This window comes from Haliaeetus albicilla, chromosome 2 (genome assembly GCF_947461875.1).
Source record: "Haliaeetus albicilla chromosome 2, bHalAlb1.1, whole genome shotgun sequence".
Classification (NCBI taxonomy): domain Eukaryota; kingdom Metazoa; phylum Chordata; class Aves; order Accipitriformes; family Accipitridae; genus Haliaeetus; species Haliaeetus albicilla.
The window spans coordinates 16,205,995-16,232,662 of NC_091484.1; the positions used below are offsets into that span (position 1 = coordinate 16,205,995).

Genomic DNA, 26,668 nt, shown 5'->3' on the forward strand with positions numbered 1-26,668 from the left:
TCTGTTGTTGATCTCTCCTCTAAACTAAGCAGCCTTCAAAGCTCTCCTGGTAGGTCATGCTCCTGAGGACTCTTGCTGCTGCATGCTGGATTTCTACACATCCAGTAACTTTCATGTGCAGGTATTGGGGTTTCTTTGCAGAAGAAGACACCCCACTTCTCCCCATCTATTAACCCAGAAGAGCTGGAGCCTGTCCATCCTCTGGGGCTGTTCACAGGTGGCCTGGGAAGAGAAGAGATGCTCCCAGCACTGCCAGCAGGAACTGCATGTGACAGAGCAGCCCCCAAGTGGGATGCCCTGACTGGGGACATCAGGTAGGGCAGACAGATGTTTGCACGGGATTGGGATGAATGCCTTGGGGAGGATCAGGGAGATGATGCCTGCAGGGGACTAGCCAGGAGCTGGAGGGCAGCAGGAATTTGATTTCCAGCAAGTTTGGACAGACAGGGCCAGCAAGCCCTAACGATATACATGAAGCTTGCAGACAACACCAAGTTGGGAGGCAGGGTTGATCTGCTTGAGGGTAGGAAGGCTCTACAGAGGGATCTGGACAGGCTGAAGATTGATAGGCCGAGGCCAATTGCATGAGGTTCAACAAGGCCAAGTCCCGGGTCCTGCACTTTGGTCACAGCAACCCCATGCAGCGCTACAGGCTTGGGGAAGAGTGGCTGGAAAGCTGCCTGGCAGAGAAGGGCCTGGGGATGCTGGCTGACAGCCAGCTGAATATGAGCCAGCAGTGTGCCCAGGTGGCCAAGAAGGCCAATGGCATCTTGGCCTGTATCAGAAATAGTGTGGCCAGCAGAAGCAGGGAAGTGATTGTTCCCCTGTACTCGGCGCTGGTGAGGCCACACCTTGAGTACTGTGTTCAGTTTTGGGCCCCTCACTACAGGAAAGACATTGAGGTGCTGGAGTGTGTCCAAAGAAGAGCAACCAAGTTGGTGAAGGGCCTGGAGCACAAGTCTTATGAAGAGCAGGTGAGGGAACTGGGGTTGTTTAGCCTGGAGAAAAGGAGGCTGAGGGGAGAACTTATTGCTCTCTACAACTACCTGAAAGGAGGTTGTAGGGAGGTGGGGGTCGGTCTCTTCTCCCAAGTAACAAATGATAAGATGAGAGGAAATGGCCTCAAGTTGCACACCAGGGAAGGTTTAGATTGGATATTAGAAAAAAATTCTTTACTGAAGGGGTTGTCAGGCATTGGAACAGGCTGCCCAGGGAAGTGGTGGAGACACCATCCCTGGAGGTGTTCAAACAACACGTAGACATGACACTTCAGGACATGGTTTAGTGGGCATGGTGGTATTGGGTCGATGGTTGGACTTGATGATCTTAGAGGTCCTTTCTAAACTTAATAATTCTAATTCTAAAGCTTAACTGTAGCAGGCTTGGGAGCATGCTGGTGGATATGCCTGTGCCAATATAATCACTCCTATGCTAGTTCAGCTCTGTACAAGAGGGAGAATAAATTATGTGTGGCTTCATCCGTATTAAAAGCTGTGCAACTCTAACAGTTGTTTCAGCACATACAGGCAGATAGACCCTTCTCCCTTGTATCCCCAGCACATCTAAAGAGAATGGGAAGGTCACAGGAGGGGGGGGGGGAACTTCTACTCCCTTGGACTTGTTGAGTGCAACATTTATTCTTGCTTTCAGATATGACCTCAGGGAGGGCTGGGCCAGGCCAGGCTTGCCAAAGTACCTGGTCTGAGAGAAGACATCATTTGCAAGTGGCATCTTTAATCAGAATTCCCAAGTGTTACACATTCCCATCCTTTGTTCTGTCCCCAACAGCTGAGTTATAAGGTTCTTAAAACATGCTCATAAATGGGAAAGGTTGGGATTGAGGCTGTGCCTGATCAATAGCAAGCGTTACCTGTGACAGTGATTCTTGGAGGAAAAGGACTCATAGTGTTCCTGCTCTTTGGAACAATTTCTCCATGGCTAGCTTGGTTTTCTTACACAGAAAACGTATTCCTTTTAAAAGCTTATAATGCTACACAGTTTTTCCTTTTGGGCCCATGGGACTTTCCCCTTACTACAGACAGAGGTGACAATTGTTTAAAATGAGCAGTTCTCCAGCCAGGTGGGCTCTGGAGAGGTGGTGGTGAGGGATGGCTTTGCTAATAATATCTTCAGAGGGAAAGTTCAGTATTTTGGAAAAAAAGAAAAAAAGTTGCATGCCTTTCCTGGCTGTAATTACTGTAATGAGGGCAGCTTTTTTTGCTTTGCTACTCTAGAGTCAACATATACAAACCACCCTGAATTCATGCCCTTCCAGGGCATTTCCCAGGCTGTCACCTTCACTGTCAGCTCACTCTGCACCTCTTGCAGCTCACTGATGGGATGTGATGCTGTCCCCAGCTTGACGCCTCAGTTTGGCTGGGATGTTGCAAAGGCCCTTGCCATGCGCCAGCAATTCTGAGTAGTTTTATTAGCAGTATCTCACGGTTTTCTGACATTTCTCCCATTTGCTGCTCCCCCCCCCCCGACCTGGAAGATTTATGCATCATTCTCACTTCTTGCTTTGGATTGTGCGTATGAGCACAGCACACCACGGTCCTAGCTCTCAGTTAGACTTCAACACCATAAATACAGATTTCATGAATTAAATAGTATAGCAGAAATGGCTTATGAGAGCCCCTCCATGAATTCTTGGCTCTTCTCTCCACCCCCAGCACAGCTGAAACCCAGCTGGGCTGCGCAGTGGCATCAAGAAAAGATACAGCCAAAACAAAGAGGGTTGTAAGAAATTGAAGAAATTAGCAGAGCATGAGAAATGTAAACAGCAGCAGCTGAGCACGATTCATTCCAGCCTTCCCCGGTAGCTGGATAAGTTTTTCTAACTGCTAGTTAATTTTTCACATCACTGTTCAGTGACTGTATTATTGTACTTGGATTTTCACCCTGGTGTATGACAAGACCCTCTTTCTGAATTCTTGTGGAAATATAGTGAAGAGATCCATCTCTACCCAGACCTGAATACACCCAATATCACTTTCCAATGACAGTCAGAATCTGGTGGAAGTCGCTCCATTTCTTCTCTTGAAGTAGATCCACTTTATAAAGCAACTAATTTATGTTCCCTCGCTGGCTTGGCTGGATCCACAGCTTGATGATGTTCTCCTTTGGAAGTCACTCATATTTGTCAGGTATGTTATCTTTCCATTACAAGAAACCTATAAGATTTATAAGGAGCTGCTTTCCCCTTTCCAGTGTGTAGTTTGTTTCTATCTCTTATTAGACTGTCAAACCAGCATAAAGTCTACAATGTTTCTTCTGCTTTTCTTCCATGTCAACAGTACTTAGAGAAAATATATAATCTGGAAATTAAAAAAATTTAGTTAGAATACTTGTAGGAAAGCAGCGATAGGAAAGATCAAACAAAGCAGAGAACAAAGACACCAGAAATAAAATTGTCTGACAAACATTAGAATCAATATTAAAAGGGGAGAAAAGAAGTACAAAAGCCTCAAAAAACCCACAGAAACTGTGTAAAAAGCAACGCCTGACTTCAGAAGTGAAAAATGCAAGGAAAATAACAAATGATTTCAGATCTGATCTTGTCAGAAAGAAACCTGATTTCAAAAAAAGAAAGAAAGAAAGAAAGAAGCAGCTATGGAGACACTTTTATAAAAAGATTTACAATAAAAGATTTGAAAATTGTATCCTCCAAACTACTTTAAAGAACAGCAAAAGAAAGGGATACATATTAAAATACACTAATGCTGCAACATCTAATACAAAATGTTCTGTCAGTGAAAAAAAGGTATTTTGACAGGTGTATCAAGATTTACCACCAATCTTGGTGACCCCATCAAAAAAAAAAAGCTCTGAAAGAATCATTTTAAAATAACTATAACAACTGACTAGGAAGATCGTGGAAGCAAACAGCTCACAATTATCCCTGTGGTTGGAAAGAGATCAAACCTTATTTCTGTGCTATTTTTATGAGAGGCAAAGTAGGACAGTCATATCACACTGCTCCAGATAATAATGCAAACAAAGGCTACTTGAGAGCACACAGTTGAATAAAACACCAGCAGGTCGTGAGTTATGAACAGAGCCACAGCATGTCTCCCTGAAATTTAGAGATTTCTAGAAAAGTCTGCCACAGGAAACAGCAATGCCGTGGAAGCAGGGAGAGAAGTTCCTGGCCATGGCTCACAATGACCATCACTGGAGCTATGAGCCTCCATGGATGACTCAGAAAGGAGATTTACAGCAGGAGGAGGAAAATGTACCTTCTCCTCCCAGAGGCAGAGCTGAGCCAGACATCCTTGAGGTTGCTGGTGCAGGGATGGCCACAAAGCCACAGCAGCATGGACATTGGGTCTGAAATGGGGCTGCTGGAAAACGTACTGTTGTTAATAGTTGAAGGCATCAGTTTAAAGGTAGGTCACCCCACAGTGTAGACACATACGTTTCTCCTGTAACATCTTTAAAATTAACTTCCGCAATCAAAACCCCAACCAAACAAAAAAAAGCAATAAAAAAACTGTTGACAGAAGGGGAAAAAAATATGTGAATGTTACAGTCAAGTTACCTTTGATTGCATCAGTCTTATCCCGTAATATTTCTACACGTATAATTGCCTGGCATCATGTAGCAACATAAGATTGGATGCTGATTTGCAAAACTAAGCATTTAAACTACTTTGCCCCTCAGGCCACCAGTTCTGAAATTCAAATGCAAAATAACTGGGACAGTGCATAGGATGTTGTTTGTATACCAGTGATACTCCTAAAACGTTTGTGAAATTCAGTGAATAACACCCAGTACCATAGTTAAAGCTGGAGGCCAGATGTATGGCTGTAATCCATTCTAACCTTGATGCCATTAAACTGCAAATTGAACCACAGTGAAATTAATCTACCAACTGCTCTTAAATGGTGGCAACACTTTGCAAGTACTCTATGGAAGTCTAAAGCCCCAGTGTTTATGTTTGGTGGCTAGAATTCAACTGACCATGGACAACCTTCATTCAGACCTATCTACGTACTTAGTAATACTCGCCCTGTGCTCTCCCTGCCAAGAAGTATGACACAGATTCTCCTCTATAAAATGATGTTTTCAGACCTTGAGGACTGTATTCTGCATCATCATTCTCCCATGAAAGCCTCAAGCCATGCTATGTGGAAAAAAGACATCCATTTGGGATTAGTCAATGGTACAGTAGGAAGACAATTTGAAGAAGGACGCTAAAGGTCAGGTGCTTTCCAAAAAGGACAATATATAGGAGGATTCAAAACACCAAATTGCCCCAACCAGTCATTCTTATCAATCTCAGCATGCAGTTACTCGGAGCCTTTTCTACCAGAAAGAAAAAGCTCACACTATCCATGGCCTATGATGGATCAATGTGAGGGAGAGGCAGCTCCCCACCAACCCCTGAGACAGTGGCCATAGGTGAAGGGAACAGGGACCTTATGGGGGTTTATCACAACTCGAACGGGGGGAAAAAGCAAGATAAGACCCGAAGCTTAGACACAGAGTAGTGCAGTGGAAAAACACGGGTGGAAGATGAAGATGTCCCAAAGAAGATCTTTACACTTGAGTTTCTCACTTATCTCTATGGCAAAGCCCGGGAGTTCAGGTACAGCTTTAACAATTAAGAGATTAAATATCCACACACAAAAATTTAAATTTAATCACATGCTTTTTGGTTTCTGACCTTTTGTTTCTTGTTTGAATTGCTTTTTTTACTCTGTAGACACACTGAAAAGATTGTGAGCTGAGGCTACCGCTCTGCCTGGTGTGGGGTCCCTGGCAGGTCTTGAGGGGAAACATCTACCAGGTGGTGCCAGGTATTTCAGGCAGCTCAATGAAAAAAGAGCGGACATACAGGATTGGAATAAATTTCTCAAAATTACATCAGTTAACATATAGGGAAAAATTGTAACTGCTGTGGATAAATTAAACTCAAATGGATTATATATTATTTCACATTACTATGTAACTATCTCCTTTGGGTTTTTAAATTGTCCCTACACTGTAGTTTCTGAATCCATTGGCTAAATTTCAATCAGATCTTACAGAGCAGGGAAGAGGTTTCAAAGGTAATTAAATTCTTACAAAATGTGAAAAAATAGGCAACTGAATAAGAAAAAAGATAGTGTAAGTATCCTAATTAATGGAAAGATCATTGTGTGAGCTCAGAGTCTAGCAGGTACCAGAGAATTGGATGGAGAGCATACAAATTCCAGACAAAGCTCAGCCAGGATCTGCAATTAGTCATGAGATGTAAACCTGCTTCATCAGCCCCAGTGTTTGGGGACTGCATGTGGTCAAGGGGCACACATGCTCGTGTTTCTCCTTATGCGGGCTTGGGTGAGTCCTCCTTCATCCAGCAATGTAGACAGAACAGCTCTACCTGAGCCTGAACCACCATATGCAAGGAGCTGGACCGAACAGGAGGGAACACCTGCAAGGGAGGAGGAGCAGAAGAGGAGGCTATCACCCCACTCAAGTGCTCTACAGACAACTGGAGGCCCAAACTGTGGTGTTGGAGAGCTGTTGGCCTTAGCCTACTTTCTGCAAGAGTCTGGAGTGATGTTTTCTATTATTCAGAACAAAAAGAGTAGATGAATGCAATCAACATAGGAAGATTGATCTAGCAAGTTATTTATTCATGGTCTGTAACTGCACTGAGCACTGAAGATTCATTATCCTCTGCTCTTTTCAATGCACTTTTTTTTTTTTTTTTTGTTTGTTTTAAAAACAGTTGTTTCTGGGTCCTTTCCCCCATCACCTGCAGTGAAAGTTCAACAGGGAGTTTCAAAAGACTTGTGGAAATGTGAATTTTTACTGTCTGTTTCTGGGTATTTCAAATAACTCTAGCCTGGGCTGCAATTATTTTGTTACAAATAAACCAACTATTTCAAGTGTGAAATGAGTTTGCTACTTCCCCTATATGATATTCCATCTTTAAAATCAAAGAAGTAAAACTCTCACTGATATGTTGTTGGGTGGAAGGCACAAAGGCACTTAGGTCCTTTCTGCCCTGCTTCATCTCACCCGTCCCCAAGGATGTCACTAGCAGGAAAGCTTTTCCTGGTGGATTGATGCAATCATTCAGGTGTGGTTATGTCCACAAGGACAATTGTCCTGAGCATAGGAGTATTTGCAGGGAGCTTACTAGTTCCCACAGTTCACTAGTTAAAACACTCCCCCAATATGTCAGATGTGCAAATCGTTTCTCTGCTTGAAGGGATATCTATCATGCCATAGCTTCCACTGCCAGGGTGACTATCTCATGACCCCAGCCTTGAGGGAGCTTGGATGTTCACCAACTCTCTCAGGGACACCAGCCCACTTTGCAGACCAGTGAAACATGCAGGTGTGTGCTAATTCCCTTATTATGCTTCTCCATGCTTAATACTAACACCTTCTCCTGGGATCCCAGAGAGCGCTCAGCTGTGCTAATGAGAAGGTATCACAGCTCAGCAAGTGCCTGACTCGCTAAGGCAAACAAAGTATTGGCTGGAACTAATGCAGAAAAAGATGGCCCTGGTGTCCTCTCTCTATTTTTTTTTTTTTTTTTTTTTGCCAGCCAAGCTGTCTGTACTATGGGTTTTGGATTTCTTCAGCTGCATAGAAGGGCACATGATTTATTGAAATTGGAAAGCTTGCAGACAAAAAAGGCTGTGAAATTATTTTGTATCTGACACAATCATTAGTACTATTATTTCTTCTGGAGCTGGGAAGGACACTTATAAAACATCTAACAAGCTGCTAAGGAGATTGCCTAAAGCACTGATTTTCAAAATGTGCTGCTAGAGCCTATTTTTCTGTGCTCTGCACATATTTCAAGCTCCAGATTCTTTTTATGGAAGGGACTTCAAATGATATTTCTGAGGGGTGTTTCTGACAGTTTAGTGGGCACCCTCTTCAGATATTTGGCCTAGGTTACCTGCTCATCACATGATATAGAGATGATTGAAAGAGGCCAGTACAATCGAAGCAAGTATGCTGTAGAGCACAGGGGCATCCAGACCTCCTATTTTACTTTGTTGAAGAGCAATAACCCCTGCTGTGCACATGCATCATGCAAGTCCTCTAGATCCATTTTCCACACTGAAACCGGGCACAGTTAGTCAGGCACAGGTCTCTGAGCTAAGGGTGTTGTCGGAGGGGTTTGGATGGTTTCCTATGGGTAACTCGCTATTGCCTGCTTCAGCTAGGAGCTGCCCAGTGGTCCAGCCTGCCTAGAGGTCCTGGTCCAGCTAAAAGGGATGCTGGTGGCAGGAAGCTGGTGGCATCTTCTCAGGGGACAGGCACCTATTTCATACAGTCGCTGTATGGAGTTTGCCCAGGTCTCAGGAGGAGGAACAAGATTTGATGAGCAGCGGAGCCCAGCTTGTCCTCCTGACAGCTCTGCCTATGTGCTCAAGTTGAGCTCCTGCATAAGCATTGCCACATCAGAGACTGAACTCACCTCCTCCTCCTGGATGGCAAATCCAAGGACTTGGAAACTGGTGCTGGCCAGATCTGCACAGAGAAACTCTGTTTCTCTGGTTAAGGGGACTGTGGCTTGACTTGAGCAGGAACTGCCTTTCTGATGGTAAGCATGGAGTTTATTATCAGTAATCCCTAGCTCTCATCTGGCACTTTTCATCAGCAGATCACAAAGCATGTTGTGGAAAAAGGTCAAAATCATGATCACCATTTTAAAGATGGAGAAGCTGAGACACAGAACCCAACAGTCTCAGAGAAAGTCACCCTGCAGGCAGCTGGCAGAACTGAGGATAGAGTCCCACAGTCCCCAAGTCCAGCCCAGTGCTCCGGCCTCCCTATTCCCATCATTAGCACTGGGAAGACTATCTCTAATTGGTGTCAAACGATTGAAAGTGGAAGGAGCTGTCGTCATGGATACAGCACCCGCAGGCTCTCCTCTGCCTTGGTTGGAGCCCTGCTCTTCCACAATAGCTCTGTGGTCTTCAAACATCAGTGCAATAATGAGCACAGAAACAGCGATTCATTTGCAACCGGTGCAAAGGCTTGCCATGTAATACAAAGACAGAACAAACTGTTAGTTGTGACCCTCTTAGATCAACTGAGCTGGTTGATTCACTGATTTCTCTAGCACCAACTGGAGCAGACTGTCAGGACCTGTTGGACAAGTTACCTCCCATAACTTCTGTACAGGATTTACACTCAACTTGTGCCCTTCACAGCACAGCAGCACCTGTATTCTCCCTGTCCCCACCTTGGGTAGTGTCTTTCCTTCACAATAGGGGGTCTCAGAAGTGAATAGGAAGAAAGACACCCCCCCCAGCCACATACACACACACGAATATGCATACCTCAAGAAGGTTTTAGCTGCAGAGAGGCACAGATGAGGACCCACCTGCAGTGCTGAGCACTTGGCTGCCAACCCACAGACAAACCTGACCTGCCATCCCTGCCTGTGCAGGGACGCTCAGCTCACTGGAGCACCACACCATCTCCTTCTCAGGGGTGCTGGCTTTCCCAGCTGAGCTCAGACCAGCTCTCAGGTCCATCTCAGCCCTCTAATCCATGAGCAGAACTATTACCAGGAACAGGCCCATCTGGTGCAGAGTTTGGCCATGTGTGAAGAATAGGGCCAGGCTGATCCAGCAGCATTAGAAGGATGCTCATTTCTAGCTTAGCTGTTGTAATGCAGTGTGTTTTTCTTCCTTGTCCAGTGTGGTTAAGATGAGTTTACTAGGAAAAGAAAAAAACCTACCATCTTTCATACCTTGGAAAAGTTGAAATGGCCAGGGAGCCTGCCCAAGCAAGGCTCACCTCTCTGTCCTCCTACTAGTCTCTTTGAAATTGTAGTTATAGGGATTTACCAGCACTTGCAACACACTCAACAGGTCCAAGGTAAAGCAGATGGGAAGAAGATCTCTATTTTTGGATCTCTATTAATGTTGCCATGTTGACCTCTCCTAGCCCAGATTGGGACAGTTCATAGTACCTATTGATGGATGATGCTCAGTTCTGACGACCAAATATTGCTCAACCAATTCCTGCATTTGGCCAACACCACCCACGCTGTCATTAAAAAAATGCCAACCTCTTCCTGAGAGCTGCATGCTTGGTGTTGTCCAGTCCTTCAGAGTTAGTCTACCTCCAGGGGAACCATTCTCAAGTGTGCTGACTATTTTACCAGCCTGCTACTGAGCTGGATGCAGTCTCAGTACCGCTGACTCCAGCCCGAGGGATTGGCACAGGTTTTCCCATTGATCATCAGTGAGCAGGCAGCAAAGGATTCTCCGCTTCAGTTGTCGAGGTTTAAACCCAGCTGGTAACAAAGCACCATGAAGCTACTCGCTCACTTCTCTGCCCCAGCCCTGGTGGGATAAGGAGAAAATATAAAGGCAGGCTCGTGGGTTGAGACAAGGACAGGGAGGGATCACTCACCACTTATGGTCATGGGCAAAAGACAGGCTCAACTTGGGGGAGAAACAAAATCAATTTAATTTACTACAAATCAAAACAAAACAAGGATACTAGGAAGTAAACCCAAACCTTAGAACACCTTCCCGCCACCCCTCCCTCCTTCCCGGCTCAACTCCACTCCCACTTCTGTCTCCCTCCTCCCCCTCAGTAGTGCAGGGGGATGGGGAATGGGGATTGGGGTCAGTTCATCACACGTTGTCTCTGCCACTCCTTCCTCCTCAGGGGGAGGACTGCTCACTCTTCCCCTGATCCAGTGTGGGGTCCCTCCCATAGGAGACAGCTCTCCATGAAATTCTCCAATGTGGGTCCCTTCCACAGGCCGCAGTCCTTCAGTTACGGATTGCTCCAGTGTGGGCTTTCCCATGGCGTCCCGGCCATCTTGGGGGGCACCCCCCTGCTCCGGCGTGGGCTCCTCCCCGGGCTGCAGGTGGGCTTCTGCTCCCCCGCTCCCCTCCATGGACTGGGGGGACAGCCTGCCGCCTCACCACGGGCTGCAGGGGCATCTACCTCCTCCGGTGCACCTCCTCCGCTCCTTCTTCATTGACTTCGGTATCTGCCCAGGGGTTCCTCTCACATTCCAATCCCACTACTCACTATCTGTCCCCCCTCTTAAATCTGTTCTCCCAGAGGTGCTATCACTGTCACTGATGGGGTCGGCTTGGGCCAGCGACAGGTCTGACTTGGAGCCGGGGAAGCTTCTAGCAGCTTCTCACAGGAGTCACCCCTGTAGTCCCCTCCTCTGCTTCCACCCTACCACACAAACCCAAAACACAGTTCACCACCATCAGCTTTCTTAGTCTCTGTGTTAATTGGGCAAACTATGGGAAAAAGGTACAGCCAATCCCCATTTTAGCTACCTCTTCCCGTCCCCCTTTACTTCCCCCTTCCTGTTACCTATTAAATGACAATAAGTTTGGCTGAGGCGATCCCAGGCATCAGAAAGTCCCCCTTTGATTTTGCCAGTGTCTCCCTTTGGTTTTGACTGTTCGTCTTCATCTTCCTTACAAACACGGGTGCTACACAGCTTCGGCCAGGGCAATGGGGGTAGTTATCACCATAACTACCCAGTTGTTGAAACCTGGCTATAAGGCAATTATGCTAAGCTCTGCAACAGGCTGACAGCTATCACACTCATTACATCTTCCTGAGACAGAAAGGCTCAGTCAATACCACAAAGAGTCTGAACAGCAATTTCCAGGTAGAGTCTCTGTTCCCCCTGTGACACAGAGCACTAGGACATGCCTTTTGGTGACTAACAGCAGCAGACCCATAACACAAAATTGCTCACTCTTTTCTACCTCTGTGAGAGCTTTTTTCTGCCAAGGGGGCTTAGCAAAACATTCTGCTTTCAAAAAGAGCTGTGAAAAACAAGTAGTAAAGAGAGGGTGCAAGAGAGGATAGGAGCAGTTCCTTGGAAGTCAGTATGGTTTTGAATGGTTTTGTGCAGGGGTTCAGGTGCTGTCAGGCCAATGCGTCTGCCTCTTTGTAACTGGTACTTCTTCCCTCTGATGGCAGCTAAGAGGGAGATTTAACTGCTTGACTTTCTACTGCATGGCAGCTCAAGCTCAGCACAGGAACAGAAACATTAATGTTTCTTTATTTTCTGGGAAACCTGCAGGGTTTCAGGATTTTTCCCCACCTTGGTGCACCTGATGGGTGTGGGACAGCAGGAGCAGCCCTTCTCCTGAGAGAGTCTGGGGCCCTCTGAAGGCTTCTGCTGTATTGATGAACTCGATGAAGTTTATCTTCTGGCATATGGTTGGAGGTAGTGGTAGCTCCCATTTCCACAGGTTCAAAATTCAGTTTCTCATGTAACCATCCTCAGGAGACTCACTTCAGGCAGAGAAGACTGCATGAACAGCTCAAGACACCAAGGGCCTTTCTGTCCCCGTACGAGGAGACAAACCATTATGAGTCTGATCATCCAAAGCCTGACCAGGAGCTCTGTCAACAGGAGGACCGACTCACCCTAACTCCTCTACTCAACACTGTAAGACCTGGCCTGGGCTCCATCCCTGATATACTTACTGCCTCTGCTGCACATGTGGCATTCATAGCTGAGGATGTGAGGAGCAATGAGAGGCAAGTGGTGTGAGCCACTGCATGGCTCCTTGTGCAGGAGGATGACATATTTCAGGATGCTGCTGTCACAGTCCAAACCAGAAAGATAGACCTCAAGGCAAATGGCACAAACACTGCTCCTTCCTTAAGGCGTTCTGGGACGATGGATCCTCTGACATGACATTTACCACTGCTTCAGGGCTTGTCTGGAGGACAGTTTGTACTCGGAGGATTTTTTTCCTCTTTTGCAGAAAAGACATAAGGGAGCATACAGAGGGATTTAGACTCTGATTGGTCTCATGTTCTCTATTATGGTGATAGCGAGCTCTGATGAGAGACAATATGTCAGAACCTCCAGATTTACTGGATTAGCCTTCAGCATCATGCTTGCCAGCAGTTTCATGGCCATTACAACAGGCTTATTTTGCAGCCTCACAATCATCCAAGCTTATCATCCAGAAAACTGTATGATACTGTGATTTTTGTGCAGCCAGGGCCATCCAAAAGTGGATTTTTCCTTTTTCTGAGTTTACTATTAAATGCAGCTGAGAAACTACAGCTAATGCCTTATATTTAGTGTAAAAATTAGGATCTTTGGTACTTGGTGTCCATCATCAGAGCAACTGAATTACTCATAATGTTCAGAATCCAGGGATATAAGGAGATCTGTAGATAACTGGTACAGACACACACAGAACCTGGTCTGCAAAGCACTGTGGCACCTCAGACAAACTTAGAAATGAAGTGCCCCTTAAATAACCCAAAATCTTATTGCTTATCAATAATGTTATCTAGGAACATGAAACCACTTTTACACATGCCCATAGCTATTGCTGACAAAATGGAAGCAACCAAATGAGTGTCCGTCTGGGACCATAGAGTCAAATATTTTTTTTCTAGGTATCTTTTAAGGTTTTGTTCGGCAGATATTCAGCAAATATTTATTCCTCTCAAAACCCCACACTGTGCATTAGGAGTGCGGGTGGCCTCAGGAAAAGGTAAGGACTGCCTGGGTTTCCTTGCAGGCTTTAGAGCCAAAGGAGAAAGGATATAGAAATTTCAGTTTTATTTTCAGTCATCTCATTAGGAAGGATTTGCTTTTATCTCTTGTTACATTTGAGTTGTTTGGATTATCAGGGTAGCTGTTTTGTGTTTTTAAAGGGCTGGCTGAAGTCTGTTTTCCTCCCTGGTTTAGCTTTTCCTGCTCCCCACTGTTCTGCCATGTAAAGATCTCCCATCTTCTTCATCTGGCTCTGGCAACAGGAGTCCCGCTTGGCGTTCTGCTGAGGACAGGGCTGAAAGGAACCGCGTTTTGTAACCGGCTGTGCAAGCATCATTTCCAGCAACACTTGTTGCTCCACACCACATTAGTCTGGTTTCCATCAACTTGGTGCGCAAGGGCAGGAACAGCCACCACCACGGGCAAACACGTCTGCTGCGACCTTTCCCACAGCAGGCAGGCCATTGAAGTTGGCTCCTAGTTCCAGCACTAGCTCTAGGAGGGACCGAATGCAAATGATAGACATTTGTTGAAGCCTATGAAGCCCTGGCTGAGATCTGAGGCTCTTCTTGGTGTGCCACACAGCTGCCCGGCACGGGTCCCCCATGACACTCACGGCAGGTGGCTATGCTCCCTGTGGGGAGCTGCAGCCCTGATGCCCACTGCCGTGTCTCCCTGCTGCGCTCCCAGCACAGCTATTTACATGGCTGGAGACACCAACCCTTCCCTCAGATGGCAGTTTTGGGCACTCCCAAATGCATGGTTTGCTCTGAAGGCTGCTGTGTCACACACTTAGTCCCACCTGTAGTGTCAGGTGCAAAGATGAAGGCGTTGTGTGCTCCTCACTGTTGTCAGGGCTTCAACTGGGCTCGTCCCTCCTCTAGACACATGATGAGCGAGCAGAAGCCCAAATCTGCAGCTGCCCCAGAGCAGGGATGAGGTGCGAGCCATGGGCACACGGGACCCTCAGGTGTGCACATGGGTCCAGAGCCTGGTAAATGCTGCCTTCCCAGAGGTCAGACATTGTGCAGCCAAGCACAATTTAGCCTGTCTATTTGCATTTATGTAAGTACAAAGACACTCAGGCTCTGTAGCAAAAGAGAGGGACTTGCTTAGTAAATAGTTAAACCAACCACAGTCATAAGGGACTTCCAGACTCTTGTGATTTACCATTTCTGGCCTCACTCCTGGTGGACCACCCTTATATGGCTCTGGGGGGATGAAGGCAGTTTGACACTTGTCTGTCCACTGTTCCAGGGCCTGATACCTTACTTATGATGCTTTTCACTCATGCTTTGCAAAAATGGTGAGATGTGTAACCATCCTGCCTTTGGTCATCTCTATTCCAACAGCCACCAGCCTCCTTCTTATCACCAAAATAGCGTGATATGGTGTGTCCATAACATCTTCCATAGTAAGCTGTGCAGAGCTACTTCTGTCTGCATGTGGGCCTTGAGGTAACTAAGCAGGACCAAAAAATGCCTGTGGTCATGCCCAGGGAAGTCCTGGGGGAGCCTGGGGGAGTCCCATGAGCTGGAATGAGACTTCTCATGTCACCAAATAAAGGTCTCAGCAGGCCACTCTGAGGAATAGGATGGCTCAGAGACAGCATTATATTGTCTTAAACTGCTCCTACCTGAACCATCCATAAGCTTTGGACCATCTCTTGTAGCAAGTGCATCTTCACTGTCAAACTTCTTGTTTTGCTCCTGGGACCCCAGCACTGATGCTGAGTGCTTGTGAGGGCTTCCTCTGAGCAAACAGCAGATTCCCTCTTGGGCAGCACCTGGGGCAGGTTGTTGGGGCTCTTCACTCCCAGGCATGCTCGCAGGGAGCGTGAATGCAGCACATGTAACTCAGCACCCTCTGCCCAAGGAATGAGCCCAGCAAAGTGGCAGCCTCTAGGTCCCTGCAGCCCAGGTGCCATCATACCAACCTGCGAGGTCTGGCTGGGAGATGTGGGATGTTTGGGGAGGAAGTATGTAGGTTATCTCTGGATGCTGCCCAGGACTAACATGTTTGCTTTGTTTTATTTGCCAGATGCATATGAAGAGAAGGCACCTAACACATTCTCTGTGGCTATTTCACAATACCTGACTTTGGTTTTGGAGGGTTGTGCTGGTTCCTTCCTATGGAGGGTTTCCCTAGGGCTCTGCACGTTGTCCCCCACTGTGCACATGAGGGTCAGGGGTTGCAAGGGATGGTGTGGGACACAGGCTGCCTTGGGGTGTCTGCTCTGCTGTTGGAGCAGGGAAAGGGCTGCTTCCTGCATGGGAAAACTGGCTGTTAAGATAAGATTCCTCTGGCAGGTAACAGCAGAGCAGATCCAAGCTGGTGTTATGCTGGTGCCACTTACTCATAGTTTTTTTCTTCTGACTTTCTTTTTAAATGAAGGCAATGACAAACACTGTATTCAAGGAGCCGGGGCTTCAGATGCAGGCTGTAACACAAATGCTTTATGTGTTCTCCTGCAAGCAAAGCGAAATCACATCAACACTCATCCTGCAAAGCTTCAGCATTGAACTCCCCCACAAGAACAGTCTTGCTGAAATGTTGGACAATGCATTCATAGAAGTAAAGCAGTGACCCTTAGCGGGATCAGGGTACTAAGAGGATACCTGAAACATACCACTCGACTCGAAGCTTTCCAACAGGACTGCATGTAACTGCCTGAATCATCAACCATATGGACAGCGTTGTCTTCTCAGGCTGGCTGCCCTGGGAGCGTACAGTGAATTTCACTTTTTCCTTTTTGAAAGATCTCATCAAATCATGATGACATGAAAACTCATCCATGTGTTTTGGAGAGATAGTGTTGCTCTTTTGAGACAGTCCTTTCCAATACTGTCAAATGAAAGTCAGTGATTTGTCCTTGATCAGTGCAGTGTCCCCATCACTGTGCCCTTATTTCTCTTTAACCTAGTATGTCAAAGAGCCATGTTCTGTGTGCATTTGTGTGACTATTGGTTTTCCCTTCCCCCATGTAAAGTATGAACTGCTCAGTTGATTTCAGGTTTAACAAAACATCAGGGGCCTCAAGATCCCAATAAAATCAGGTAAAGAGGTGGCCCAGGAGTAGAGGGGTCCATGGCAATGCCTCTCTGAAGAGAATCACACAGTGCGACTCACTCTTCATTGATCATCAGAGAAACTAGAGAAAAGCAGCACCAAGACACAGATCCATGGGAAGCCCCCTGCTCCTGGAATGGCTTGTTCATGTCGTGGTTTAACCCCAGCCAGCAACTAAGCACCATGCAGGTGCTCGCTCACTTCCCCCCACCCAGTGGGATGGGGGAGATAATCGGGAAAAAAAAAAGTAAAACTCGTGTGTTGAGATAAGAACAGTTTAATAGGATAGAAAGGAGGAAAATAATAATGAAATAATAAAGATATAATAAAATGGCAATAATAAAATGACAATAATACTAATAAAAAGATTGGAATATACAAAACAAGTGATGCACAATGCATCACCACTCACTGACCGATGCCCAGTTAGTTCCCGAGCAGTGATCCCCTCCAGGCCAGCTCCCCCCAGTTTATATACTGGGCATGATGTCACACGGTATGGAATACCTCTTTGGCCACTTTGGGTCAGCTGTGTGACTGTGTCCCCTCCCAACTTCTTGTGCCCCTCCAGCCTTCCTGCTGGCTGGGCATGAGAAGCTGAAAAATCCTTGACTTAGTATAAACACTGCTTAGCAACAACTGAAAACATCAGTGTGTTATTGTCCTGGTTTCAGCTGGGATAGAGTTAACTGTCTTCCTAGTAGCTGGTGCAGTGCTATGTTTTGAGTTCAGTATGTGAAGAATGTTGATAACACTGATGTTTTCAGCTGTTGCTCAGTAGTGTTTCGTCTATAGTCAAGGATTTTTCAGCTTCTCATGCCCAGCCAGGGCACCTGACCCAAACTGGCCAACAGTGTATTCCATACCATGTGACGTCCCATCTAGTTTAGGAACTGGGAAGTGGGGGGCAGGGATTCGCCACTCGGGGACTGGCTGGGTGTCGGTCGGCGGGTGGTGAGCAATTGCCCTGCGCATCATTTGTACATTTCAATCCTTTTATTACTACTGTTGTCATTTTATTAGTGTTATCATTATCATTATTAGTCTCTTCTTTTCTGTTCTATTAAATCGTTCTTATCTCAACCCAGGAGTTTTACTTCTTTTCCTGATTTTCTCCCCCATCCCACTGGATGGGGGGGGAGTGAGTGAGCGGCTGCGTGGTGCTTAGTTGCTGGCTGGGGTTAAACCACGACAGTTATCAATGTTCTTCTCACACTGAATCCAAGACATAACCAGCTACTAGAAAGAAAATTAACTCTATCCCAGCCAAAATGAGGACAGTTCAGTATAACTGCTCCTCTGTTAATTAAACAAGAGCCATTTCCAAGAGTTCTGTATTTTAAAGTCACCAGATTCCACACAGGGAAAGTCCTTGCGGGATCCAGACTGCTGGCTTCTCTCTTCCTGCTGATGGTGCCCACCACCACGAGGCAGGTCCCTGCATGTTCTGAGACCCAGTGAATTGAAACAGTCATTCTGCAATGAGGTGAAGTTCTGCTGAGGAGGAAGGACCATGGCTGGCCCTCCCCCAGGCTGCTGGATGTCCAAATTCCACCCCCAGCTCAGGAACGAACAGAAGCTGCAATTCCCAAAATGCATGGAAAGATCAGCAGGCTGTCGTGCAATTGTGTTTGAAGGAAAGTGGATTGTCTGAGGGGGATGGCATGAGTCAGAACACCCCTGAAAGTACACGCTGAACCCAAGCAGAAGGGGTCTAACCCGGCTACTAATCAGTCTTATGCAGGGGCTGTTCACCCTTATGGCCTTTGGAGAAGATGTAGAGACTCCAAGCTCTCTGGGGACCTCAAGATGAGAAACTTGAGTTCCAGTGCTTTTAACAGTAGGCAGGAGCTGAGCAGGTACTTCTGTCATTAAACATTAAGCACTAGCAGATAAAAGCAATAGGAATCGCACATTAGGTGTGAAGTCTTTCTCCAGATTTGTTTTACTCTATTTGCTTTTCTTTTCTGGTTATTGTTTCCCATCAAAAAGAGAAACAAAACTAATTGCCATTTCCAGATGGTGTATGATCTGAGGCAAAGTCATAAAGGGGACATGGTCCATGCCAGCAATGCCTCTCTCATTTTGCAGGAGCACTGGCCTTCAAAGGGAGCTCCTCTACACAGGGCAAGGTGTACCTGCCTGATTACAGAGTAATTAACGAGCCACAGCAGGGCCCATCTCTGCCCCACCCCACCTCTAATTGGCTAGGACAGAGATTGGCTCCTTTCTGCTGCTTCACAGAGCTGTCAGTCACTGAGGGTCCCTCCTTACCCCCACTTTCCCAGACAGTATAAAAAGGCAGAGTGGGGATGATGGAGTATGCTGTTCTGTCTGGTTCTTTCTTGCTGGTCTCTGGCTTGTATCTGACAGAGCAAAAAGGTACGGTTCTGAAATTTTTAGGTGTTAAGGCTGTAATTGTTCTATGAACTCCTGGTTCATGTTTAGATGTTTCTTGCCTGGCTTAATTATGGAATGGGATTAATCTTAGTTAATGTAAGGTTGCTTGTGGTCCTGCCTGAAAGGTTAGATGCAGCCTGTGCTGTTTTTGAGTGAAAAGCTGGTTCTGGTTGTGGTGTGCTAACAACAGTAGGGCAGCTTCTTGAGCTGCTTTTTTCCTAGTTCTGCTGTTACTTTCTAAGCCAGTGCCTCTTCTAAATATATTGATAACAAGCACTATGATCTCTCTGACAAAAGCTCTCCTGGGTGAGGAAAGACTTTGTTCTCCTCATTCCTCTGATTAGCATAAACCATGCAAAACCTAAATACTAGGTAGCTTTGCAAGTAGTACAGATCCCTTCATTCCATAATGGGAAGAGGCCCATTTTGGGGGTCTTCCCTTAATGGGTAGTGAAGAACTTCTTCCTTTAATGAGGTTGGAGGGAAGTGTCGCCTGCGAAGGGAAATCCCTTTGCAGGCTCACTGGCTGCTTTGCCTTTTCCTAAACCCATGGTGCTACTTGCATTTCAGCTGCAATGGCCTCTGCTATGCCTGACAAAGAGAGAGCTGCCAAGAGCTCCCTGGAGGTGAAGGAAGAGGAGCAGCAGGTAGGTGCTCCATGTGAGGTGTAAGGAGTGGCAGCTCCCAGATGCAGGTATGAGGTGGTGGTCCTGCTGTGGCTGGTGGGAGGGAAGCCTCCACAAAGGGAGGAGTGTTTCCTCTGCTCGGGCTTGCCCTGCAGCTTCTTTGGAAACATGGGTGACAGAATGGCTGAAACAGTAGGCCTGACGACCCTGTAAGTAACCTCCTAGGCTAAGCAAAGTAGCCTGGTTCTTGGCTAGGAAAGATGTTTCTCTCACTTGGTAGTCAAGATCCTGGCTTGCTGCAGGCAATTCTTTTATGGAAAGGCTCCCATCTTTCAGCAGACCTAACACCAGTTGTGCTTGCTTTACTCCCATGACCAGCAGCATGCTTCTTGAAGACTAGTATAAAGTCTGTCAATTTAAAATCAACTTGATCCTGTCTGATGGAGTTTTTGCCAGGGTATTAGCTTGTTAAATAGCTATACCAAATGAATTGGAGCTGGGTATGGGTACAGAAGTATTGAGGTTGCCCACAAACTCAGCTGTCTCTTGGGTAGCGTTGTGCCAGAGGAAGACCTTTCTAGAATGGACCAGCTGTAAGTGTCAATGCTCCACAGCTTGTTTCACAACTGAGTTGTAGACTTTAAAGCAAGTGTCCAAGCAAGGCAAGCCTTGCCTCTTCAACCAGACTAGGTGACTTGAACAGAGAGTTTTGGGGCAAAACTGCATAGGAAGCTCAGGATCATGTTTGCAAGCTTCATGGTTTTTTTTTCTCTTGCTCTTCTAGGATGCAGTAAATCAGGTGGCTAACCTGACCTTGGTGAGCTCTGCCTGTGACATAGTTTCTACAGCTTATGCCTCCACTAAGGAGAGCCACCCCTACATCAGATCTCTGTGTGATGCAGCAGAGAAAGGAGTGAAGAGTGTGACCGAAGCCACAGCCAGCTGTGCGCAGCCAGTTCTGACTACACTGGAGCCTCATGGTAATCCCCTGTGGAAGGGCAGGTTTGCACCTGCCTGTGAGGGACTGTCTGGCTCTTTCCAGCTCTGGAAGGAGTCCTAGGATGTGGAAATGTACCTCTCCATCACCATACTAAAAGGATAGCTTACAAAACTCCTGGCTTACAAGTAAGGCTAAAAACTGAGTCCTAGTCCAAGTAGTGTGATGGAGGGTTGCTCCCTGGAGGGCAAGGACTTAACTCTGATGTTGACTTCCCTAAAACTGATATTGCAAAGTCCAAAGTATTAGGTGGCAGGTGCTTATAGTTGGATTCTTACAAGCTCATGGTGACTACAGGAAAAAGCTTCCTCTTGGAGGACTGTTACCTCTAAAGGTCCTGTTTGCAATGGCCCTTAAAGAATATGACTGTGGCATCTGAGAAGAAGCTCTGAACTCCTGGAGAGAGAGGGGCTATTCCTAATACTGATAAAATGTCTGATAAAAGAGTCTATGTGACAGGGCCTGGGTTTGCTCGAAGCCCAGAGTGGGCATCCCCCTCCTGTCAGTAACTATGTGATCCTGGATCCTTGGGATGTGGAGACTTGGGCAGAGATGAGGGCTATGCATCTATTTAGTCAAGACCTCAAGAAGCTGCAGGAGGGGATCCCATGTGGGTGGCTATGTCTGTACAAGTGGAAATTGGCAGCTGTCAAAGTGAACAGATCTATGAGGAGACCAATACAAGCAGCTCTACAAATTCAGTGTACAACACACCTGGCCTGGTGATCTGAATGGAGACTTTCATCTAGGCTCCCTGCAGAGCAACATGCTCAGGAAGGCAGAACTTGAGATGGAATTGCAGAAAACCAACTTCTGACACTTTTTTTGTTGTTGTTCTTTTCAGTTGCTGCAGCAAGTGAGTATGCCTCCAAGGGTTTGGATAAACTAGAGGAAAAGCTCCCACTCCTTCAAAAGCCAGTGGAACAGGTAAGAATCAAAGACTGTGCTGTCCCTAGCTGGCAGATGGACCTAGTTCTTGCAGGGTTTCTAAACCTGGCAGTGAAGTAGGCTCTCATGTGAGGAACAAACTACTCTAGGAGCATAGTGCAAGTTCCTACAGGAATAAATACTTAGCAGACACTGTGTTAATTGTCCTCTTGGTGCAATTCAGAATTGTGGTGTACTACATGACCCAATCACTTATCTGACATAAGTCTCCTCTTCCACAGATCCTCTCTGACACAAAAGAGCTGGTATCATTGAGAGTGGCTGATGTGAAGGATGCTGTGAGCAGCAAAGTGACAGAGGTGGTGGATGTAACTAAGGAGACTCTTCAGAGCAGTATGGAGGCTGCCAGATCTGCAGTGACCAGTGTGGGGATGGTTATGGACTCCAAAGTGGGCCAGACAGCTGTAAGCAGAGCAGAAGCTGTGCTGGGGAGAACAGAAGACAGCTCTCTCCCTATTGGAAATGAGGAACTAGGTAAGTAAACAGTATGTCATTACTAGTATGGCAAACTAGGGACTAATGGGAAGTGCTGTGCTGGAGGCTATCTAGTCCGAGATCTCCTGATACTTGTTTACTATGTGTGGTAAACATCTCTGGTCAGCCACTTACAGATACTGTCTCTTTCCTCAGCCAAACTGGCAGCATCTGAGGAAGGTGCAGACATAATATCTGTGGAGCAGCAGCAGGAGAAGAGACAGTACTTTGTGAGGTTGGGGTCTCTCTCTGATGAACTTCGCCTGTTTGCCTACCTGCGCTCAACAGACAAAGTGAAGCAGGTCTGGCAGGGCATGCAGGGGGCCCTTGCACAGCTTCACTGCATCATTGAACTGGTAGGTAGAGCCCAGTCTCCTGGAAGGAGGGGACCAAATTGTTGGCTTGGTTTCATCTTCTTTGCTATGATAAAGAGCTGTGCTGTTCACCAGAAGATCTGTCTGTCTTGACACTCTGATCTTCCCCTGCCACAGATTGAAGTGTTTAAGCAAGGATTTAATCAAAAGGTTCAGGAGGGGCAGGAGAAACTGCAACAGATGTGGGTGGACTGGAGTAAAATGTCTTCCGAAGAGAGTGGAGATAAAACATCTGCAGAGGCAGAGGTACTTCCCTGGGGAGGGAAGCAATGGTCTCTGGGTATCCTCTTGATTTTTTTGTTTTTTTAAGTAACTTGCTCCTCTGATCTTGTCCTTCCTGCCTCCTCCCAGGAGATGGAGTCTCTGGCCCTGCTCATGGCATGCAGTATCACACAGCAGCTGCAGATCACCTGCTGTAAAATAGTGTCTGCAATTCAAGGACTTCCCTCAAGCCTTCAGGATAAGGTGAAACAATCTCTCAGTACCATAGAGGAACTTCATGCTTCTTTCTCAGCAGCAAACTCCTTCCAGGACTTGTCCAGCAGTGTCCTGAGCCAGAGGAAGCTGGCTGTGATCCAGGAGTACATGGAGGAGCTGCTGGACTACCTGAAAAACAACACACCTCTGTCCTGGCTGGTGGGACCCTTCTCCCCCAGGGAGGAGGATGAGGAGGAAACCTCCCAGGAGCATGAGCCCTTGCAGGAGAAGGAAGCCGAGACAGCAGGAGCAGGGCATCATGAAGCCTTTACCACCCTCATGTAAAGGATAAGGCTGTGATCCCAGGCCTGCCTGACATGAGTCTGAGTGCTTGGTCTTAGCTTTATGTAACCCTGCTCCTCAGCTGAGGATGGAGCTGTCACATCTTGGATGATTACTGAGTACTGGTGAATAAATCCTTGGGAGCTTCTAAGGAAGGTGGTGGAAGTAGCAGGGCCACTCTTAAGTACTTGTAGTTGCCTTCAGGAATGCTGGCTGAGCTCTGGGCCAGAAGAACAGAGGTGAAGCTCTGCAATGCTCCCATCTCCCTAGAAAGCTGTCTATGGCATGTCCTTCATCAGTGTATGTAGGCACTGCCTATTTCAATACAATGATTGCTGTTGGTCTTGAACTCTCAGCTAGTATACAGTGTAAAGAATTGTCTTCCTACAAGCTGCTCGTACTAGGTCATAACTGCTTAAAATAAAACTACTGCATGCAAAACCACTTACTGTCTCTTGTGTCTCTTGGAGAAAGGCTGCAAGAGTGAGTATTGCTCAACAATGTGAGCTGTACTCTTCCAATTTGTTCCTTGATGCTGGGACAGTGCAGTCAGAAATGCAAGAACTGATGAGCAGTCAGTGGTACAGTAAGGATTACAGCTGGCAAGCCCTGCTAGTGTCCTGGGAAGTAAGAAGTTGTAATTCCTTCTTACTCCCAATCCTGAAGGCATGTATGTGACTTCCTGGCACTCTTCCATGCCTGGAGAAGCTGTGGGGAGCTGTCAAGATCCTGACATCCCTTGTCATTAGTCCTCCTAGGTCTAATTCTCCTCCTGTAGTTGTCTGTTGCTATCTGGTGAGGACTTCAGTCTGTGATGGGATAGTAGTCTGCAGAATTGTCTGCCTTGGAGAGATGTGGACTCTCTGAAGAGTCATTAGGGTTTAGGTGACAGATAGCTACTGTCAGCACTGACCTCTCCTGGCCAGATGTTTCAGTTGAGCTAAGAGCTCTTCAGCTGCCATGTCTGACTCTTCTAAAGAGGTTGAACCAGCCCAATGCTTTCAGACTTGCCAGACATTGATGTAGCTAAGGCTGATGGACCAAATGCCTATTGAAGTTCTAAATGAAAAGCTCTGCTCCCTGCTTCTCATCCTTCTGTCTTCAAGGAAAGAACTGGAATCTACTTCCAATGTGAGTACTGCTTCTGGACTTTTTTTTTAGAAAGGTGGTTAAAATTGTTGTTTCATGGAAGTCAGAAACGGGTCGGAGAGAGGGTTTTCTTGGGTAGAGCAAATACAGACTTGAAGAGGTGGAACTCCTTCCTCTCAAATAGAAGTGACTACTGTTCTAACCACAGTCCTCATCCTACATTACAGTGCATAATGTACAGTTTTGTGCTGTACTGTGCCAGGACCACGTGGTCGTTGGGTTTTGGTTTCGGCATCAGTTATTCCATTGATGCAAATCAACTCCCTAATGTAGTAAAGATTTGGATCCAACTTCACTGAGCTCAGCATGTCAGAGGCATCGCACAACTGTCCAACCTGTGTTCCTCATGTAGCAGCTAGTTTGTGTTGAAGGCAAAATAATAAGGCAATTTAAGTTGCTAGGCCAAGCTATTGTTGAGATCTGAGAGAGAAATTGCAGGGGTCATCTCTTCACTGCATGGTCTCTGATTACTGCTGAGCAATTTCTCTCTGGAAAAGAGCTCAGAGAAGCAGATCTAGCCTGCCTAATGTAATTATAGCTGAACTTGCAGGGTGGGAAGTGGGGCACTAACTGCAAGCAGCATTGGAGCTAGTCCTGCTGCTTAGTGGGAAGTATACTATATGTTGTCTTTCAAATAGCAAAGCTGTACCTTGCTACCTAGGAGTGCTTGAATCCTGTTTCTAAACTTGCCTGGTTAAAAGTGCTTTTTAAGAAATAGCTAGGCATTCCTGTACTTGGTATTGATTTGTCAATGCACCCTATCTGATCTATATTAATATAGTGCTTAGTTTAGCAAATCATGCTGCTTCTGCTTATGGATCACTGGGGCATACTCTTGCTTGTTGATTAAATCTAATTTCTGCAAATGCTATTGGCTGCTCTTACCTTGGGAGCCTGGCGCACAAACTCATGGGCCCCTTCTGTAGTTGCAGCTGGGAACTTAAATGCTGCATGTGGCTGGGGTCTCCCTGGCTCCCTGTGCTGGAGCTGGTGCAGGACAGCCCAGCACCTCTAAGGCTTTTGTGGGTCTTCTGCTCCTACAGTCCCCATAGCCTACAACAGGCTAAAATGACTTTCTTACAGCAGCTCCTAAAGTTCTGCTTGTGAAGAAGAGGCTGAGTGGAAGGCTCTGCATGCATTTTACCTCTTGTTTAACCCCCAAAGGTGCAGGGAATCATGGAGATGTTACACCAAGCAAGAAGGGCAAAACTCTTACCAAGACTGGCCACAGAAAAGGAATAGTTTGACTCTTATTTGTTCTTCCTTTCCTGGTCTTTTCCATGCTGTAGAGACAGCAGGGGGATAAAGGTGAAAAGAAACTGGGAATGACACACAGACTGGCTTTCTGCAATGTTTAAGATGGAAACTCATCTCTGGGAAATTATCCAGATTGTTTTCCATTTTATCCAAGCTTGTTTGTCTGACTATTCACACTTATTTTTGAGTCATTTTGGGTAGAAATAAGAAATGCATTGGTAATGTGACAATCCTAGACAAACACCTCAGCAGGGAAGATGTGCTTTGAGGTATCTCTTTGGGCTCTCAGTAGCCCTTGGTAATGATGTAGTATTCCTTGATTCTGATAATTATAGCCCAAGTGATTATATCTTACCCTTCTCTGCCCCTACTGCTGTTCCTTCTTGCTTATGCTGTGGTCACATGTGATAGCTCAGTTATAGGCTGATTTGAATTTTAAATGCAATCACAGGGGCTCTTGCTTCTTGTTTCCCTCTTGGTAGATGCCACCATCTCCCTCTGCCAGTTTACTTAACACTTTAATTATTTAATTCTCATGTTCATGTACTTCTGCCTTTCTTTATTCAGTCTCTGCTGTTCATTGTTCAAATGCCTGACTTCTAGGTCAGGGCGTGTGCAGGAATTGGGTGAAGGCTACCTTGGGCATCACTCCAAAAGGCTGTCATTTTCCATGAGTTGAGTTAGGAGGCATTAGCCAACATGTTACTATGACCTCTAACTGGCAAGAGTAACTGCTTAAGGAGGGTTTCCCAAGCAGCTTTGTCATAAAAGCAATAGATCGGGAAAGTGAAGTTCTCAGCAACTGCTGAAAAGTAAAAGCTCTCTAGTTTCTTGTAAGGAGCTTAATTTCCCCTTTTCACTTCCATGTTTCTTGACACACTTGGGCATTGGCATCTCTTCTGCAAAAGCTGCGCTATTGCCTGCTGTAAAATAACACTACGTTTAAAAAAAGTTTGTGACCTCCCTGAAGAGCTGCTTGGGTAGCTGGGGCCCTGCTCAGGCATGAGCTGTCTGGTTTCCAACTTTTGTTATCACCTTAAGTCCCTGTGGTTGGGAAACTTCAAGACCTTCAAAGTTTATTGGAATTTGTAATGGAAACGGGATGAAGTTGCCCTTAGTACTGGAAGATGAA

At 46.3% G+C, this 26,668-nt stretch overlaps 1 protein-coding gene across 1 annotated transcript; it reads left to right on the top strand.

Annotated features, from left to right (window-relative positions):
• The first annotated feature begins 584 nt into the window (after window positions 1–584).
• On the top strand, window positions 585–23,133 carry LOC104316038 (perilipin-3). Its single transcript, XM_069799306.1, has 9 exons — window positions 585–777; window positions 895–974; window positions 19,522–19,599; window positions 20,363–20,558; window positions 21,420–21,502; window positions 21,745–21,997; window positions 22,154–22,353; window positions 22,489–22,617; window positions 22,723–23,133. The coding sequence occupies exons 1-9, from the start codon at window positions 585–587 to the stop codon at window positions 23,131–23,133; spliced, it is 1,623 nt and encodes a 540-aa protein (XP_069655407.1).
• Window positions 23,134–26,668: the final 3,535 nt, after the last annotated feature.